Source organism: Panthera tigris, chromosome C1 (assembly GCF_018350195.1).
Source record: "Panthera tigris isolate Pti1 chromosome C1, P.tigris_Pti1_mat1.1, whole genome shotgun sequence".
In the NCBI taxonomy this organism is placed as follows: Eukaryota; Metazoa; Chordata; class Mammalia; order Carnivora; family Felidae; genus Panthera; species Panthera tigris.
Window position 1 is genome coordinate 20,224,361 of NC_056667.1, and position 20,391 is coordinate 20,244,751.

At 49.1% G+C, this 20,391-nt stretch overlaps 1 protein-coding gene and 1 pseudogene across 1 annotated transcript in view; one reads left to right on the forward strand and one right to left on the reverse strand.

The window, feature by feature from the left end:
* Positions 1-11,832, reverse strand: part of SLC9A1 (solute carrier family 9 member A1) — a 48,381-nt gene extending 36,549 nt beyond the window's left edge. The window contains exon 1 of the mRNA XM_042995739.1: positions 10,690-11,832. Coding sequence (XP_042851673.1) covers positions 10,690-11,044 — 355 coding nt within the window. The 5' untranslated portion in view covers positions 11,045-11,832. The remainder of the gene's footprint in view (positions 1-10,689) is intronic.
* Positions 11,833-15,537: 3,705 nt separating this feature from the next.
* LOC102964686 lies at positions 15,538-16,046 on the forward strand (annotated as a pseudogene).
* Positions 16,047-20,391: the final 4,345 nt, after the last annotated feature.

The following is a 20,391-nucleotide window of genomic DNA, read 5'->3' on the forward strand; positions in this document are numbered from 1 at the left end:
CCGACATCCTGCCAGGTGTTACACCATCACGGTTGCAGGTGATCAAACTGAGACTCAAAGAGGGGAAGTGACTTACCCAAAATCATGGTGCCATGAAGTGGGAGAGCCGAGATTTGAACTCGAGTCTGTGGCGCTTCAAAGCCTGTGTTCCCAACCACCATGTTTCCAAAGGGAACTGCTCTAGGATACTCCTCTGTAATCCTCCCCAGGTAGAAGCTTCCGGATGTGCCCAGTAAAACCTGTTTCGCTCAAGCATCTCATCTAAATCCTACTCATCCTTCAAGGGTTAGTTCAACTGTTACCTCCACACAACCCCTTCCCCCCATCCCCCGCCACCGTCCTCAGGTGGGAGGGTCTTTCTGTTTCCTCTAAACCCTCATAATTCCATCTGCACCTCAAATCACACCCACTTTCTATTGCCTGAGTGTGCTGTATCTATATGGCCTTTCTCAGACCAGCCCCTGATTCCTCAAAAGAAGTAGTTCTCGTGCATCCTTGCTTGGTCCACCAGCCAGGCTGGCCAGGGGAGGCTGGGCCACTCCTGCTGCCTGCTCCCCTCCTCCACTGAGCCGTAACGGGAGTCTCGGGCTGTGCTCAGCGAGGTGAGCTGGTTCTGCCTCAAGCAGGCATCCTGCCTACCTGGTATAGCATCCGGATTCCTGTAGGCCCTGGCCCAGGACACAAAAGATAAGATCTTGATGCCTGGCTTGATGGCAAAGATGCCCTAAAAGCACAGCACGTAGGCTCAACGCTGGCTTGGTTCTCCTGCAAGGGCCCGTGTGGCCAAGGCCAAGTAGCTTCCCTGCCAGGAACAGCTCTTGGACAGATACTCCAGCAGGAAGTTGCCCTTCTTAGGCTTAAACGGCCCATCAGAGTTACCAGTGCTTAGGAACCAAGAACCAAGCCAAAGACCACAGCCCCTCCTCTTGGTCCAGCTCTTACTGCCCAGAGCCCCCCGGGTTATTAGTTAACAGAGCGGGGAAAGCCCTCCCTCAGCCATTAACTCATGTGTGGCTCTGGGCACAGCCTCTCTGGGCCTCAATTGGAAAATGAGAGGATGGGACCAAAACATCTCCATCTCCCCTCGGGGCCCAGGGGCCACAGGTCACTTTCTACCTCTAGTATTCTACAGGCAGAAAAATTTCTCTACTTTACTCCCAGAAACAGGGTGAGAGCAGGAGATAAGGGATCCTCAGTCCCGGCAAGAGCAGAGGCCAACAGGGGCCACCTAGCACTGCGCCCTCAAAGCCTAGCACTGCGTCCCCTTCAGAGGGGATCCCTTGCTTCTGCTGCTTCCCCTAACAGAGGCTCAGAGGTATGTTTGGGCCCTAGCCACTTTAGGACAAAGGGCCAGAGGCCTGAATTACCTCCTGGGGTGTGAACTGGACTTACCACGGAAACCTAGCGGACTCCAGGGGCAGAAGGAGCCCAGCACCTTCCCCACCTACACAGGAGGGCATCTACATCTGCTTTGATGCCCAACCCAGAAAAGCTTTCTTCAACTTTACAGGGTCAATTTCCTTTTTCTTCTCCCAGGACACAGCTTACTCATTCTGACTGGGTTCATTCCCCTTGCCTAGAAGGAGTTCTGCGGTCCCCCAGGCAAACTCCACTCATCACAGGGTTAAGTATGACACTTTGCCCAAGGAAAATCCTTTACCCTTCTTCCAATTTGCACAAAGGGCCAAAGCTCTTCAACTTTGTGGGGCCACACATCCCTCGGAAAAGCTGTGGCTATTACTACTACTACTCCTCTGATAAAAATACACATATACAATGTCTGCAGACTATTTGAGGGGTCCCCAAACGCCATCATAGACTCAGAAAGAATTTTAGGGGCTCCTCGCTGGCTCAGTCGGTGGAGCATGCGACTCTTGATCTCAGGGTTGTGAGTTCAAGCCCCATGTTGGGTGTAGAGATTACTTTAATAAAAATTTAAAAAAAGGAACTTTAGAAATCTAGATCCTAGAAGAAAAGCCAGTCATCCAGTCCATTCTCCCACCTAAGCCAGAATCCCTTCCAACAGCAGCCTTACCAAATGATGTTCCTCTTCTCTGCCTGGCTCATTCCTCAGAACTACCTCCTTCAGGAAACCTTCCCTCATGTTTCCTCCTCCCATCCAATGTCCCCAGCATCTCAGGCTGAGCCACGTACTTTCCCACTTGTGATTTCTCCCTTTCTCCAACAACAGAGCTGGCTCTCTGCGAACCCATTCATTTAGTCCCATAACTCTGAGCTGGAGTTGCAGGAGACCATGACCCTGTACTTGAGAATTCTGTACTCTTGAAGCCAGGGCTAATAACAGTAGTGGCCCATCTCCCAAAGGATGGGCTGTGGAGATCCCCCTCCCAGGGCCTCACGGTCTGCCCAGGGCTCACCACACCAGGGACACCCCTGGGATGACTGCCTTTCCTGCTGAAAAGTCCTGAAGAGCCTCTTAACAACTGAAATCGACGGACAGGAAAACTAAGGCCCAGGAAGGCAAAATGACTTACCATAGGTCAACATGCATGAAAGAGGCAGAGCTAGATCTAGGACCCAGGTCCCAGCCTAGAACTCTTTTCTTTTACACACGTGGCTTTATGAAAACTAAATCTGCCCTCACACTCCCACACTCATATGTGTATAGAGAATTTATGAAAAGATACACAAGAAAGTTAACTCTAGAGAGCATGACAGTCCAGTAATCAGAGAAGTGAGGAGGGAAAATTTTACTTTTTACCTTAGTACCCTTCTGTACTGTTTTATTTTTGTTTGTTTTGTTTTGACCACAAACATGTTTTATTTATTCATATTTTAAAAATAAATCTGCCACAGAAAGGAGATTCTGGCCCCAGCCCACTCCCAACACACATAAAACAAAGAGAAGCCATAAGTCAACCTGTCTAGGCATAACCATAAATTAATGAGATTGCCTTCTTGCATGGTTTATGGCCACTGGTCTCATCCATTCACAGTCACAGAGCAGTTGATGGCTTGAAGAATCTTCCCAGGAAAAGCTTAATTCAATTAGGGCTCTTGACAACTCCCTGAGGAAGCTCTGGTATCTTGCTTTTACTTACACAAATCAAGGGCAGATGAACAGACCCACACTCTCCTGGAGAGACCCCACCCAGCCCACAGAGGTTGCCCTTGCAAGACCCTGCATTAGAGCCAAGCCCATGGAGGTGACAAGGGAGGGAGGGAGGTGGCCTTGAAAGCACCACTCACACACAGGCTGATGCCTAAAAGCGCTCTGAGTGTCACTTTCGGAGCTCAGTTAAACTCCTGGCCTGGCATTTGGTCTGATAACTAGCCTCTCCAACCCTTGCTCTCCTTCCCCTCTGAGCAAACTGGTTTCCTGTCTGTCCCATGCTTCAGTCACATGGACCCCATCTCTACATGGAAGTCAATCATGCACTCCTCCGTTCTCCAGATATTCAGGAGCCCTTAGTCTGTGCCAGGTACAGATGAGAAAGCAAACAAAGGCCCTGTCCTCAAGGGGCTTACATTCTTATGGGGATCATGCTAAGAATAACTCTCTTGGTCCCACATCTTTATCTCGTTCCTCTCCATCCTTCAAGACTGGCTCAAGTTCCACTTTCCCTGAGAAGCCTCCCCTACTCACTCCTGCCCCCAGAGACTGGTTGTTCCCTGAACTCTGCCTGCCCAGAGTCTGCCCATCCCTCGGCATGGACTGACCATTCTCTCCTGAGCACACTGGAAGCCCTAATGAGCAGGGCCCGGGGTTTCACTCTTCTTGGTTCCCTGATGGGCCACAAGCTAAACGCCTGGTGGCTGATTTTGGCCGACCTGCTTCTTCCATCCCGGCTTGAAGAGACAAATTAATTAGCTGCTCTCAGTCCTGGCTGACCAGTACAAAGACACAGCCTTTGTGAGCTTTGCTTGGCATACGGCAAGTGCTATGTAAGTGTTAGCTATTTATTATTTTGGTGAGCTCGTGGGCTCTGCCTGACACACAGCTGTGAGGTCACTGCTCTGCTTTCAGTGGCCTGGTCTCAAATAGGCTGAGTTCCCTAGAAGTGCCAGACTGGGCTTAGGGGCAAGTGTCCCCCCCAAGGGACTGAGAAGGGGGCCTGGGAAGGAACAGAACCGCTTATCCTGGACCTCACTCCAAGCTGCTTAAGGACATATCTTTTCAGAAAAGAACTCGCTGGGGGTAATTTGGGGAACTCCAAATTCTCAGCAAGTCAGTATCAAAACTCAGGGGTCAGGTCTGGCCTAATAGACCCCCAAACTGGCCCTGCCTGTTAGATGAGCTTTAGGGGGGAAGAAAATGAAGTCAGCATGGAAGGGGGGAGAGCCCACTGATCCAGGCCCAACCCAAAACTTAGTTCAGTTAAAATTAGATTAGCCCGTAAGATTAAAAATACCCACATATAATCACGGGCTGTCTAAAAGTATCAGTTGATGTTTATCGGCATCTAAAGAGATGGTTTGGCCCAGGGCGGTGTGTGCAGACAACCTTGGGGAGACATGTCTGACTCAGACGTTTGCAGGGGGTGTGAGTTCTGCAAAATGAGGCCCACACAGGTGACGGATGACTCAGGAATAACCCAGGTCCTGGGTTTGCTGAGTGAGCCTTCTCTCCCCACCACAGAAGGAAAGGGGGCAGGTGAGGGGATGATGGAAGGAGGCAGGCCAGCCAGCTCAGTACAGGCTGGCATTCCCAAGGGAGCCTGAGGCCTCTCCACTCCAGTTCCCTGCCTCTCCTGTGTTTCTGAATGCCAACACCCCAGAGAAGGGCTATTTAATTCATGGTGGGGCTTGGGGGAGAGGAGTGTCACAGTCTTTCCCTAAACCCAAGAAATGATCCACAGATTGCAGCCAAGACTCAAACTCTTCCTTGTTCAAAATGATTATGAGAAAAATAAAACTTCGGAGTTGAAAGGGAGTCGGGGCATAATGAAGAACACGGGTTCTAGAGTCAGAAAGATCTGGGCTTAAACCCCAATATTTTCTAGCTGTGCAAGTACCTGACACAGCTTCTGAAACAGGAGCTTAATAAGTGGCAGCTAACGTAATTAACAAATACTTGACAAAACTGTTACGTGTATTTCCTAACAGGAGCTCAGAGAGGATGTGTCTTGCCTAAGGTCACACAGCTCAGCAAAGAGCTAAGACCAGATCGCAGGTTTCTTAACTGCCTCATTCCTGCCTATTTATTCAGCATGTTTTCGGTTGTAATTCACTTCCCTGCCTCTCCTTTCTCCTCCAGGAGGGCCTACAACACTTCAAGGAAAAGGAAAAGCCCTCCATTTCAAAGGTTTGCTGTTCCACTGACCAGGGCTCTGAGAATGACAGGTCCCAAGGCTGAGTTCAGCTCTTACACTCTCCATAAGAACTTGGAGCTGATCTGGCCTGAGCTCCAGACTACCCCAGACTTCCCTGCTCCTTCAGCTCTTCCCTCCTACTGAGGGAACTGGTGTCTCTCCTGGCAACCATTCAGATTACCAATATGGATATGCCTACGAAACCCCTTTGGATCTCTGGTCTCCCTTGATCTTTATAATGACCCAGTGTGTTGGCCAGGCAGAAAAGAGGATGGGCCTTGGGTTAGAAGTCCAGGGACTGTGTTCTTTGCCACTTACTTGCTAAGTGACCTCAGGGTCCTTAGATGTTCAACGGGCAACATCAATACCACCTGCTAACCCACTGAGACGATCAGAATTAAATACTATATATGCAGTGCTTTGGAAACAAGTTACAGTAGTGATGATAATTACTACCAAATACTGCCTGCCTTACAGGGCTAAAAAAATGTGTGCCACCTGCTCCCAATACAGAGGATGCCTCTCAGGGGATCCTGCCAGGCCCTGAGGGTAACTGAAAGCAGCCCAGAGGCAGAAGATCACAATCACAAGGTTAGCCTCCCCCTGCTGGCTAACCCCCCTTCCACTGGCACTCCCCCCCCCAAGCAGGGAAGAAGTAAGCTCTGGTCAGACCACGGAGAGGGCAACGCCAAAGAGATGGCAGGTGGGGCCACTACCAAAGGACCAGGGAAAGGCCCAGCCTCACTGCAGGATTCAGTTGTATCTGTGCAACTCAGAGGGACAGGGGATAGGCCCGATGCCAGGCACAGAACCCCAACAGCAGAGAGGGCTCCCACCACTGACGCCTGCCCCAACCCTAGAGGGAGTCCTAAAATTCCTGAGTGCCCGCGCAGCAAGCTGGGCCCCTAGTCAGTGGAAGGCTGTGTGCCCCTGTGGATGTGACTGTGAGGGACAGGAGACAGAGTTGCTGTAATCCTCCAACTTCACAGCACCCCTCTAAGAGGCTATGCCAAGTCTCAAACAGAAAATAAATAGCAATTCAACATCACAGAAGATAACCTCTATGAGCTGTTTCCTCATCTGTAAAACAGATAGCCTTTATTTCATATGATTTTAGTAGGAATTAAATGAGACCACTTTTATAAAGTGCCTAACACTACTCTGTAGATACTCAATAAATGGTAATTCTGATTAAAATACAAACACACCCAACAGAAGAGATGTCACAGGGCAGGCTAGGCCTCATGCCAAAGTTGTGGATAAACAATAAGGGAAACGGGTTCAGGGGGAGAAGTCAGAGCTGCTGCCGTGGACTGGAGTGGGCTGGGAAGACCGCCCATAGGGGTGGAGTCTGAACAGGCCCTAGAAGCTGCCTCATCAGCAGGGCACTGGGCTGGGCATTCCCACGTTTGTCCTCTATACCCGTCTTAGAAGGCAGATACAGTATCTTCGCCTTACAAGTGAGGCAAGTCAGGTACAGAGAAATGAGGCACCTGGCCAAGGTCACTGGTACCAAGGGGCAGGGACAGGGCCCAGGATTTCTGACCCTGTCTTTGCTTTCCCAGAGCTGCAGGAGCAGGGGTGGGAGCTCAGGTGAACGAAGTCCAGCAGCATGACCAGTCGAGGCCCTCCAAGTGTCCTGACGCTTCTGGAGACACATATTCAATACCTGAAGGCTTCCTCCCAGCCCCCAGCTGGCCCTCCCCTCCCACTGCCCTGCCGTCAGGCAGCTGTTTTCCCAAAGAGAAAAAGATCACCCCTTTCTTTTTAGAGAGTGCCATCTGGGCTTCTTGAGACAGTTTCAAGGTGACCTTTAAAGTTGTATCTCTCTCCTGAGAAGTGGGAGAGGGGAGTTCTGGTCTTATTTTTACAGGAGACCGGTCGTTGGGGCTGATATCCAGGTGTGTGAAGTGGGCAGTAGTGACCCCTACCTCCTCTATGCACAACTTGTTTAAGGAGGAAATGGCAGGATACACCTTGCAGAGACCAAAACCAAAAAAATTGTTATAACATGTGAAGAGACAAAGGAAGGCTTTTTTTTTTTTTTTTTTTTTTTGTCTCTGGTCCAGAGACAAGATGAATACCTGCCTTATGGGCTCTCGGGCCTCTGCCAGGAGTTCCAGGTCAGGGATATGGGCAAACAAACGCAGGGGGTGCCAGTGGTGAGTTGTGTTACCGTGAGGCTTTCCCTTGGAAAAAGGCTAGACTGGGAGTCCGGTGAACCGGGGACAAAGTGGAATTCACACAGGGTCCAGATCACAAGGTGGGGAGGGGGCCAGCGGCAGACACAGCCTAAGGCTTCTTGGGGGTCATTCTCACAAGACTCCCAATTGTCTAAACTCCCCCCTGCCACACCACCAGCCCCTCCCTACCAAGGAAAAGTCAAGAATCCCTGACTATTGGAAGGAGCAAAGAGGCCCAGAGACGGGCCAGATGTCACCCCCTGAGCCAGTTAGAAAAGAACCCAGAGGCATTGCTCTAGAACTTCAGCGCTGGCCAATCCCACCCTCCCACAACCATCTCCAACGGGGTCTACTTGAGGCTCTGCTCAATGATCAGGGCAGGAAGGAGAACTGCACACGGCACTTTCTAATCTTAAAGGAGGGGTACCTTGCAAGGGAAGCAGCTGCCAGAGATGACAGAATGAGGGCTCCAACACAGCTCCTACCCACACTGCGGTGCTGGGAGAACAGGCAAGACCCCAGAATGAACTCCTAGGTGCTTGGGGATCTGGGCGTGCAGAGGGAGTGTGGCCTCAGCCCCCACCCCCGTCCCCTAAGTCAGTAGGTGCTATCTCCCTTCCCCCCAGGACCAGCCCGGGAGGCAGCTGAAGTGAAAAGAAGAACAGTGGGTAGGACACACCCAAAACCCTGAAACCTTAAGGAAGGACACCCAGTGGCAGCCTAGGGTTGAGAGATTTGTAATCCTCCAACTTCACAGGAAGACGGCACGGCACATGGGTGGCTGAGGCAGGGATGCACTTGCCTTCGGTGGTTAAAATACCAACAGGGGCAGCTGCCACTCACTGAGTGCTTCCTGTAGGTACCCAGTTGACTGTACATGCATGAATTTATGTCACTGTCACATCAGCAGCACTATAACTAGGTACTATTACTTCCCCCATTTTTATATATGAGGAAACTGAAGCTCAGACAGGCTAAGTGGCAGAGTGGTGGAGACTTTATCTAACCGGAACTCTACCCTGCAAAGGGAAAGGGAAAAAATGGGCGCTCACTTTTGCCACCTGAACAGGGACCCTTGAGATCCTTTGGTCGTTAATTCTCTTGACTCTCTTCCCCAGAATGGCCAGGTGCTAGGGCCCCTCTGTTTTCAGAACGCCCTTCCAAGCCAGAGACACAGACTTTTGGAACTGCAAACGCCCTCGGAGATCATATCCAGCCTCCTCGTTTTACAATGGGAAAACTGAGGCCCAAGGCGGAATGACGTGCCAGGGTTACCCGAGTCAGTGGAATGGCAGAAATGTCGGTCCTGGAAGGGGCCAAAGATCAGCTGACAGATGGGGAGGCATGACTGGCCCAAGGTCACAGAGGGAGGTGGGATGAGAAGCCAAGTCCTAACTTTCTAGACTGATGCCCTTGCCATGGCATCATCTCTGTTCTCCACCTGCTCAGGGTCCCTGGCACAGGTTCCGGTGGGGACAAAGCAGGCCAAGCCTGACCCCATTAAAAACAGATATCAGGCCTGCAGGGACAAACTCCTTACTGCCCTGAGTAGGATCTCTGTGGTCATACTGTCGTCCCAATAGAAGGCACTGAGACTGGCAGTGTGTGTACCAGCTCCCGGTGCCCTAACACAATGCCAGATGTCGTTGGGAGGTGAGGGAAATGGAGAGAGAAGGGCAATTTATGAACAGTGATTGTGATCAGGTCTCCTCCTGATCTTACACAGACAAATGACACATCATGGTCACCGGTTTCTTACAAAAAATTCAGACACTGGTTTCATGACTCAATTGATATGGTCACATTTAGAGATTCTTGCCAGTTTCACGGCTGGGCAAGACCTGCAGAAAAAGGCCCCAGCTTGTTCAAGGTCATGTTGTTGTCAGAATCAGTACACATAGCTCCTCTTGCCCAGTCCTTGACTTTTACCAGGAAGCTGGCTGCCATCAGGGCATAGGTGCTGGTGGCCCAGCTCCATATACAGGCCCTGCTACCGTCACAGCACCAAAGCTACACGCCAGCCACCGGATCTGTCAAAACAGAGTGTCCTCCTGCAGCATGTCCCAGAGTCTGCCTCACACAAGCCTGGCATCACCACTCAGCTCCTACACGCCCTTGGAAAAGCTGCAAGGCTTCCTACCAAGAGTCACCAACTCCCCAAACCCAAATCTGCAGCATCCCCGATCCTCATGCCTTCCACAGCTAGCTGAAGCTAAAAACTCAAAGGCAGCTTCCAAAGCCCCCCGGACACACACTTCCAGGGACTTCTGGGCTATTCAGGCTCCGGTGAATTCCATCAATCACCCAGCAGAACAGAGTGTTCAGGCCTAGGAGGGAGGGAGCCCAGGGAGGGGAGGGAACAACTTTTCTAGTTCCTTCTCCCAAAAAGAACATTTCAAAGTCTCTTCAGACCGGAGCATCCCAAGCCAATCCACTTGTCCCTCTCCCACTTGGTTGAGTGGGTGGCCAGCATGACTGGCCAGCCCATACGGCACCTTGAGACACAGCCGGGTGCCAACCTGGAGGTGAGCAGGGGCCAGACCAGGCTTCAACCTCCTCCACTCCCCTTCCACCTCCAAAACAGACTTCAGAAATTTCCAGGGCCCCAGTCCCATAAACTGTATAAGGGATGGCATTCCTGGGCCAGAAACTGACTCAGGGGCTCCCAGCCAGCCTGGGCAGGCAGAGCTGACAGATAACATTCTGGGAAAAAGGGAAGGTGATACTATGGGGATCCCTCATGTTCCGCCACACTTCTAGGTCTCCAGCACACGGGTCCCCTGCTATACTTAAACTCCTCAGACAGGCCAAGTAGATATACACTCCATCCTGGAACGCCCTCCCATGAAGCATGTAATTGCACTGGTTGTTGTTGACAGAGCAGGCTGTGCCACTTGCTGGAAGACACTCCTCTGGCTCACACACAGCTAGGTGCCTGGCTCCCCTCGGGGTCTGGCCCAGCCAGAGGAGACCTGCAGGCCTGGAGCCCTTGCTCAAAGTACCCAGTACCAGAAGCATCCCATGCTCTAATCCTGCTTTCTCCCATGCACAAAGCTGGCTCCGATCTCGGGAAGGCTCAGACCACAGAGTTCAAGTCTGAGAAGAACAAAGATGGCTGGATGGAGGCTGGAGTGGTCCAGACCCTTATTCCCGGGCAGCCTCAAGGGGTAAGGATGGGACAACAGGCTCACCAATTTGGTGTTATGAGAAGTGTCGGAGCAAACTGGACTTACCTATCTTCATGAGGCAGGCCAGCAGGATCCAGAGCGAGATCTCAAAGGGTGTGCGCACATGTGTGTAGTCGATGCCCAGGACTGGAAAGGCCTTTCGAGTCTTCATGCTGTGTTCAGTGACGGAATGATTAACAGGCCGGCTCTCGGGGGGAATCTCCGGTGGGGCGGTGGTGACATCCCCAATAGAGCGTTCCCGTGGTGGCTCTGAGCCTCGGATGGTGCTGGCAGTAGGACTGGGCTGGAGGCCATGGCTCCTGAGAACCGGAAGCAACCCCACCAAGGCTACCACCATGAGCAATGAAGGGAAGATTCGTGGGGGAGAGCGGCCACAGATGCCCGACCACAGAGGCATCATGCTGATCCCTTGGCTCAGCAGGCCTTGACCGTCAGCAAAGTGAGAGTAAGACCTGGGACATAGGTAGCAAGGGGTCAGCAGGTAGGAGACAGTCTGGGGCAGTTCCTAGGAAAAGTTCATGTTTTAGAGAGGTAATTGTGTGGAAGCAGATCTCTGGGAATGGAGGGAGGCTGGGTTTGCAATGGAGAACTCCAAACTGGGGAAAGGGGACAAGGACCCAGAAAGGACCACAGGAAGAGACTAAAAGGTCTGGAACTCCAGGCCTGGAAAAAGGGGTGGGGGAAGAGACTGCACCCTAGAGACAGAGGAAGGGACAGGATAGGCTGGACCCCAGGCAAGGAAAAGGAGGAGGGAAGGCTGGGACCCTTGGCTGAGGAAAGTGACTGAGGAGCTGGGACTCAGCTAAGGGAAGGGGCAGGGAGCCCGAGCTAAAGGAAGGGGAACGAAAGGGGTGGGAGCCAATCCAGGAAAAGAAGAGAGGGGGCTGGGAGCCCAGCCTGCGAGGAAGGAGTGAAGCCGGAAAGCGGCCCGGAGCTTCCCCACCCTGAGAAGGGCCGGGGTGCAGGCGCGCCGGGCTGAAATTCCGGGGAAATGGAGGGAGGCGGAAGGCGGAGGCAGGCGGCCTGGCAGGAGGGCACCTCGGCGCGGGCTGGGGGCGGCTCGCGGTGGGCCGGCAGCAACACACCCCTCCTTGCGGCCCCGGCGCAGCGCGGCGCTCCGCCCCGGCCCAGCTTCAGGTCCGCCGCGTCCAGTTCCAATGACAGCTCCAGCCCCGGCCCCAGCCCCGGCGGCGGTGCACTGATGCCTCGCTAAGCCCGGGGCTGCAATTTATAGGCACCAGCGAGCAGCCAGCGCAGCAGGCTAGAGAGACCTGTCAGCGCCCTCTCGTCGCAGCGACCCCTGTCGCCAAGGGAAGGAAGTACGCGTAAGAAGAGGAAGAGTCAGAAATGGCAAAAAAAGGGACTGAAGAGAAAGTCTAACTAACAGGGGTGAAATGCTTTACCATTTGCAAAATGCTTTCACATGACATCTGCAGTCTCATGAAGAGTTCCTAACAGTCTTGTGAAGGATATATTATTACCTTATGTATTTAGTTATTATATAACCTTGAGCAAGTTACTTAACTTCTCCGTTCCCTAGCTTTCTCATCTGTAAAGTGGAAATAGTAGCAGTACCTATTTTGGAGGGATGCCATGATGACTAAATGAGATAATCTACATGAAGTATTTAGAATACAGCACAGCATATAGAACCATTATTATGATTCCAGCTTTGCAGATCAGAAAACTTAGTATATAGTTACATTCATTTGGTAGGGCTGCTGTAACAAAGTACCACAAACTGTGTGGCTTAAAGAACAGAAATTTGAGGTGTCTGAATGGCTCAGTCGGGGGGCGCCTGGGTGGCTCAGTCGGTTAAGCGGCCGACTTCGGCCCAGGTCATGATCTTGCAGTCCGTGAGTTCGAGCCCCGCGTCGGGCTCTGTGCTGACAGCTCAGAGCCTGGAGCCTGTTTCAGATTCTGTGTCTCCCTCTCTCTGACCCTCCCCCATTCATGCTTTGTCTGTCTCTGTCTCAAAAATAAATAAACGTTAAAAAAAAAAATTTGGCTCAGTCGGTTAAGGGTCTGACTCTTGATTTTGGCTTAGGTCATGATCTCATAGTTTGTGAGATTGAGCCCCAAATTGGGCTCTGAGCTGAGTGTGGAGCCTACTTGGGATTTTTCTCTCTGCTCCCCACCCCCTCAAAATAAAATAAATAAAACATTCTTTAAAAATAAAGAGGGACGCCTGAGTGAATCAGTCAGTTAAGCATCCTTACTTCGGCTCAGGTCATGATCTCCTGGTTCATGGGTTCGAGCCCCACTTTGGGCTCTCTGCTGTCAGCACAGAGCCCATTTGGGATTCTCTGTCCCCCTCTCTCTCTGCTCTTCCCCAGCTCTCTCTCTCTTTCAAGAATAAATAACATTGTTTAAAAAAAATAAAGAAAGAACAGAAATTTGTCTCATACTCTGGAGACCAGAGGTCTAAAATCAAGGTGTCAGCTGAGTTGTTTTTCTCTGGGGCTGTGAGGGAGAATCAGTTCCCTGCCCCTTTCCTAGCTTGTTTGTTGACAGTCTTTGGTGTTCATTGATTGTGGCACCATAAATCCAGTCTTCACATGGTGATCTCCTTGGGTCTCTGTCTTTGGGTCTAAATTTCCTTTTTTATTTTTTTATTTATTTTGAGAGAAAGGCAGAGAGAGAGGGAAACAAAATCCCAAGCAGGCTCTGCTCTGTCAGTGTAGAGCCTGATGCAGGGCTTGAATCCACAAACCACGAGATCATGACCTGAGCAGAAATCAAGAATCAGCTGCTCAACCGACTGAGCCATCTAAGGGGAATCAGCCCCCAAATTTCCCCTTTTTACAAGGCCCACCAGTCAGATGGATGGGAGCCCACCTTAATGACTTCATCTTAACTTGATCATCTTCAATAATCCTATTTCCAAATACATTCACAGGTACTGAGGGTTAGAATTTCAACATCTTTTATGAGGGTACAATTCAACCCACAGCAGTAGTGGAACTGAGATTTGAATGTATGGCGTCCATTGGAACTGGTAAGATTCAAGAGGTCATGGTTGTACACAGGAATCGTTGGAAAGCTTAGAGCAGCACCTAGCAACACCACATATATTTATCATTATCTTTCTTTTTTTTTTTTTTAATTTTTTTTTCAACGTTTTTTATTTATTTTGGGACAGAGAGAGACAGAGCATGAACGGGGGAGGGTCAGAGAGAGAGGGAGACACAGAATCGGAAACAGGCTCCAGGCTCCGAGCCATCAGCCCAGAGCCTGACGCGGGGCTCGAACTCACGGACCGCGAGATCGTGACCTGGCTGAAGTCGGAGGCTTAACCGACTGCGCCACCCAGGCGCCCCTATCATTATCTTTCTTTGTGTGTCCTGAGATGTAGACTTTTGGTGTTAAGACTACCTGAAGTTACACATTCAGTCACAAAGAATCATTGGTAGTCTAGAAGGAAGGCCTTCACATCTGCGAAATTGGTTCCATCATGAGACCACCCCACCTATATACTGTGCTATGAATTTAAGACTTTCAGACAAATCATATCACTGTGTATTATGCATGTTAAAAGCATGATCTTATTAGAGCTAAATATTAAATATACTGTAATATTCATAACCCTGTTTTGGCAAGTCCTCGGTTTTTAACCATTCAAGGCCCATACTTCTCTTGACTCAGAGAGTCACGTTTGGGCAGACCCTTCCCCCTGCAGATCTAGGGCAGTCTCAGGATGCTTGGACCCTGGGTGGCATCTCCCCCTGCCTAGGCCATGTCTGCTCCTCTGTCCCCTCATTGAATCTTTTCACTAAAAGTGATGGGAATTTTACAGAATTGCTGTAGCTATGACATCAACAGATATGTGGCAAATAATGTGTGGTATTAGGAAAGAATATGCTGGGTCACTTAATAGTTGTACATCATGACCAGGTCACATTTTGTTTCTGTCACTCAGTTTGTTCATGTGTATAAGAGGTGGGTGGGTGAGGGGGCACCCTGGCTGGCTCATTCAGTAGAACATGTGACTCTAGATCTCAGGGTCATGAGTTCAAGCCCCACATTGGACGTAGAGTTCACATTTTTAAAAAGTGGTGGGGGGTGCCTGGATGGCTCTATAAGTTAAGCATCTGACTCATGGTTTTGGCTCAGGTCATAATCTCACAGTTGTGAGATTGAGCCCCTCATCAGGCTCTGAGCTGGGCATAGAGCAATTAAGGTTCTCTCACTCCCTCTCCCTCTGCCCTTCCTCTATGCACATGCTCTCTCTCTCTCTCTCTCTCTCTCTCTCAAAAAAAGAGGTGGGTACAACCATAATACAGACATGCCTCAGAGATGTTGCAAGTTCATTTCTAGACCACTGCAATAAAGTGAATATTACAGTAAAGCAAGTCAGATAGATTTTTTTGTTTCCCAGTACGTACCAAAGTTATATTTATAGTATAGTGCAGTCTAGTAAGTGTGCAATAGCATTATATCTAAAAAAAAAAAAAAAAAAAAAAAAAAAAGGGGCGCCTGGGTGGCGCAGTCGGTTAAGCGTCCGACTTCAGCCAGGTCACGATCTCGCGGTCCGTGAGTTCGAGCCCCGCGTCAGGCTCTGGGCTGATGGCTCAGAGCCTGGAGCCTGTTTCCGATTCTGTGTCTCCCTCTCTCTCTGCCCCTCCCCAGTTCATGCTCTGTCTCTCTCTGTCCCAAAAATAAAATTAAAAAAAAACAAAAAACAAAAAACATTGTGCCTACCTTTTTTTTTTTTAAGTAAGTTAGTTCTACACCTAATGTGGGGCTTGAGCTCACAACCTGACATCAAAAGTCACATGTTCTACTGACTGAGCCAGCCAGGCCCCCCTGTGCATAACTTTATTAAAAAATACTTTATGGTTTTTTTGGCTTTCACCTTGCAGGAGGTGAAGGTGCAACTGTTTTTGGTCATCTCGAGTCCGGATTAATCCGACACCAGGTACCTCCGCCATGCAACCTCAGTTCAACCCCAACAAGATCAAAGTCATCTACCTGAGGTGCACCATTGGGGAAGTTGTCTGCCCTGGACCTGTCGGCCCCCTAGGTCTATCTCCAGAAAAGGTTGGTGATGACATTGCCAAGGCAACCAGTGATCGGAAGGGTGTGAGGATTACAGTGAAACTGACCATTCAGAACAGAGAGACCCAGATTGAAGAGCTACCTTCTGCCTCGGCCCTAATTATCAAAGCCCTCAGGGAACCACCAAGAGACAGAAAGAAGCAGAAAAACATTAAACACAGTGGAAATATCACTTTTGATGAGATTGTCAACACTGGCCGTCATATGCAGCACAGATCTTTAGCCAGAGAACTCTCTGGAACCATTAAAGGGATCCTGGGACTGCCCAATCTGTGGGCTGCAATGTTGATGGCTGCCACTCTGATGACGTCAATGGTGGTGCAGTGGAATGCCCAGCTCATTAAGAACTACGAACGAAAATATTTCAATAAAGGATTATTTGGGACTTGTGGCTGGCTCAGTCGGTAGAACAATATGACTCTTGATCTCAGGGTCATGAGTTTGAGCCCCATGTGGGGTGTAGAGATTACTTAAAAATAAAAAGTAAGTTAAATACATTTTTTTTTAAAAAGGAGTATTTGAAAACCCACAAAAGGAAACTTTATAGCTAAAAAATGCTAACCATCATCTGAGTTTTCAGCAAGTCATAATCTTTTTGCTGGTAGAGGGTCTGACCTTGATGTTAATGGCTGCTGACTGATGTTAGGAGGTGCTGAAGGCTGGGGTGGCTGGGGCAATTTCTTAAAATAAGACAACAATGAAGTTTGCTGCATCAGTTGACTCTTCCCTTCACAAATGATTTCTCTGCTATGCTGTTTGATGGCATGTTACTCACAGTAGAACTTCTTTCAAAGTTGGACACAATCCTCTCAAACCCTGCCATTGTTTTATCAACTCAATTTATGTAATGTTCCAAATCCTTTGTTGTCATTTCAACAATCTTCACAGCATCTTCACCAGGAGGAGATTCCATTTCAAGAAACGACTTTTTTACTCATCTATAAGAAAACAATCTTTCATCCATTCAAGCTTTATCATGAGATCGCAGCCATTCAGTCCCATCTCGAGGCTCCACTTCTCATTCTAAAATTTTTTTTTCAACGTTTTTTTATTTATTTTTGGGACAGAGAGAGACAGAGCATGAACGGGGGAGGGGCAGAGAGAGAGGGAGACACAGAATCGGAAACAGGCTCCAGGCTCCGAGCCATCAGCCCAGAGCCTGACGCGGGGCTCGAACTCACGGACCGCGAGATCGTGACCTGGCTGAAGTCGGACGCTTAACCGACTGCGCCACCCAGGCGCCCCTCCACTTCTCATTCTAGTTCTCTTGCTGTTTCCACCCCATCTGCAGTTACTTCCTCCAGTGAAGTCTTGAACCTCACAAGTCATCCATGAGGGTGGGAATCAACTTTCTCCAAACTCCTGTTTTAATGTTGATATTTGGACCCCTTCCCATGAATCACAAATGTTCTTAATGGCATCTAGCATGGTGAATCCTTTCCAGAAGGTTTTCAATTTACTTTGCCCAGACCCATCAGTGGAATCACTATCTAAAGCAGCTGTAGCCATATGAAATGTATTTTTTAAGTGTCTTTCTGTTTTTTTAATTTTTTTAATGTTTATTTATTTTTGAGAGAGAGAGAAAGAGAGAGAGAGAGCATGAGCAGGGGAGGGGCAGAGAGAGGGGGAGACATAAAATCTGAAGCAGGCTCCAGGCTCTGGGCCATCAGCACAGAGCCCACTGCAGGGCTCGAACTCACGTGCTGTGAGATCATGACCTGAGCCGAAGTTGGACGCTTAACCAACTGAGCCACCCAGGCGCCCTCAAATGTCTTTCTTAAATAATAAGACTCAAAAGTCAAAATGGCTCCCGGATTCATGGGCTGTAGAACGGACATTGTATCAGCAGACATGAAAACAACATTCATCTCAACGTACATCTCCATCAGAGCTCATGAGTGACCAGGTGCATTGTCAATGAGCCATAATGTTTTGAAACGAATCCTTTTTTTCTGAGCAGCAGGTCTCAGTAGTGGACTTAAAACACTCAGTAAACCATGTTGTGAACAGATGTGCTGACATCCAGGCTTTGTTGTTCCACTGATTGACCACGGGCAGAGTAGATTTAGTATAATTCTTATGGACCCTAAGATTTTCAGAACAGTAAATAAGCATTGGCTTCAACTTAAAGTCACCAGCTGCATTAGCCCCTAAGAAGACAGTTGGCCTGTCCTCTGAAGCTTTGAAGCCAGCCATCAAGTTCTCCCCGGCTATAAAAGTCCTGGATGCCATCTTCTTCCAGCAGAGGGCTGTTTCTTCTCCATTGAGAATGTGTTGCTTAGTGGAGCCACCTTCATGAGTTATCATCGCTAGATCTCCTGGAGAACTTTCTGCAGCTTCTACATCAGCACTTGCTGCTTCACCTCGCACTTCTATGTTCCGAAGATGGCTTCTTTCCCTAAACCTCATGAACCAACTTCTGCCAGCGTCAGACTTTTCTTCTGCAGCTTCCTCCCCTCTTTCAGCCTTCACCGAATTGAAGAGAGTCAGGGCCTTGCTCTGGATTAGGCTTTGGCTTAAGGGAATGTTGTGGCAGGTTTGATCTTCCAGCCAGACCACTCAGACTTTCTCCATATCAGCATTAATGCGATTTCACTTTCTTATCATTTTGTGTGTTCACTGAATAGCACTTTTAATTTCTTTCAAGAACTTTACCTTTGCATTCACAACTTGGCTAACTGGCACAAGAGGCCTAGCTCATGGCCTATCCTGGCTTTTGATGTGCCTTCCTCACTAAGCTTAATCATTTCAAGCTTTTGGATGAAAGTGAATGAGGTGTGGGTGCAAGGTGGCTCAGTCGGTTACGTGTCCGGCTTCGGTTCAGGTCATGATCTCAAGGTCCATGAGTTCGAGCCCCGCATGGGGCTTTGTGCTGACAGCTCAGAGCCTGGAATCTGCTTCGGATTCTGTGTCTCCCTCTCTCTCTGCCCCTCCCCTGATCATGCTCTGTCTCTGTCTCAAAAATAAACATTAAAAAAAATTTTTTTAATATATATAAAATATATAAAAATAAAGTGAATGAAGTGTGTCTCCCTTTCATTTTAACACGTAGAGGCCACTGTAGGGTTATTAATTGGCCTAATTTCAATATTGCTGTATCTCAGGGAAAAAGGGGGCCCAGGGAAAGGGAGAGAGATGGAGTGGGGCAGTCAAAACACACACATTTATCACTTAAATTTGCCATCCTATACAGGTGCCGTGCATGCCTCCCCAAAACAATTATAACAGTAAGATCAAAGATCACTGATCATAGATCACTATAACAAAGCTAATAATGAAGAAGTCTGAAATATTGTGAGAATTACCAAAATGTGACACAGGGACATAGAGTGAGCAAATGCTGTTAGAAAAAATGGCACCAACAAACTTGCTCAATGCAGAGTTGCCACAAACCTTCAATTTGTAAAAAACGCAACATCCACAAAGCGCAATAAAATGAGATATGCCTGCACCTGCCTTGCAAGGTTATAGTGAGGATTAAATGACTGAACTATGTCAATCTCTGTTCCCGGCAAATAGTTAGCACTCAGTGCCTGTTTACGTCTTTCCTTTGTTATGTAATCTCACACCCCTGCAAGGTTCTTTTTTCCACTCTCCCTTCACTTGCACCACTCCAACCACACTCCCTCTTGGTTATTTCGCAGACACTGTCAGTCACACTTCTGCCTCAGGGCCTTAAGCGTTTGCTGTGTCTTCTGCCTGGAACACACTTCCCCAGATATCCACTTGGCTCACTCCCTCACATCCCTCAAGCCTTCCCATAAATCTCCCTTCTGCACATGGCCTACTGCCTGATAACTCTGTTTAGTAGCGATGCTCTCCCTGCCCAACCACCACCACTACCCCCCAGTCTCAGCCCTTACTCTGCTCCTTTTTTCCCCCATAGCACATTCTCCCATACGGTCTAATTTACCTATCTGCTATATTTATTGTTTATTGCCATTTCCCCCCCCCCCCCCACAGGATGTCAGCTCCAGGCAGGAGAACCCTAATGAGTGAGTGAATGAATGAAAGAATGAATGCATGACAGGATATATTATTTGCACAAGGCTCTGGGGCACCTGAGTGGCTCAGTTGGTTAAGTGGCCGACTTCGGCTCAGTGAGTTCAAGTCCCGCGGGGGGCTCTGTGCTGACAGCTCGGAGCCTGGAGCCTGCTTCAGATTCTGTGTCTGCCTCTCTCTCTGCTCCTCCCCCACTAACGCTCTGTCTCTGTCTCTCAAAAATAAATAAACATCCTCCCCGCCCAGAGAAAAAAAAAAAATAAACATTAAAAAAAATTTTTTTAATAAAAAAAAAAAAAAAGAAAATCAAGGCTCCAAGAGGAGAGCTGTTTGTGCCCAGCAAGCTGGGGGGAAAAGGGGCCAGGTGTGGATCCAAGTCTGTCTAACACTGAATCATAAGCTTATCTCTAGGCTGATAGCCAGTGTGAAAGCACACACACCCTGGGCAAGTAGAAGAGAGTTGGAAGGAAGGTCAGGAATTAGAATTTGGAATTCAGCGAGGGAGCTTTTAAGCTAATTCATCGTAATTCACTCAATAAACATTTAGTACCTACTATGTGCAAGTCCCTGTGTTTCTTGCAATGGGAGCTTGATGATGAAGCTGATAAACACCTGTCGGTGAACTTGATACTCACATCCACTCCCCCCCGGACATCCCATGGGCACTTCCATCTCCAGGTACAAAAC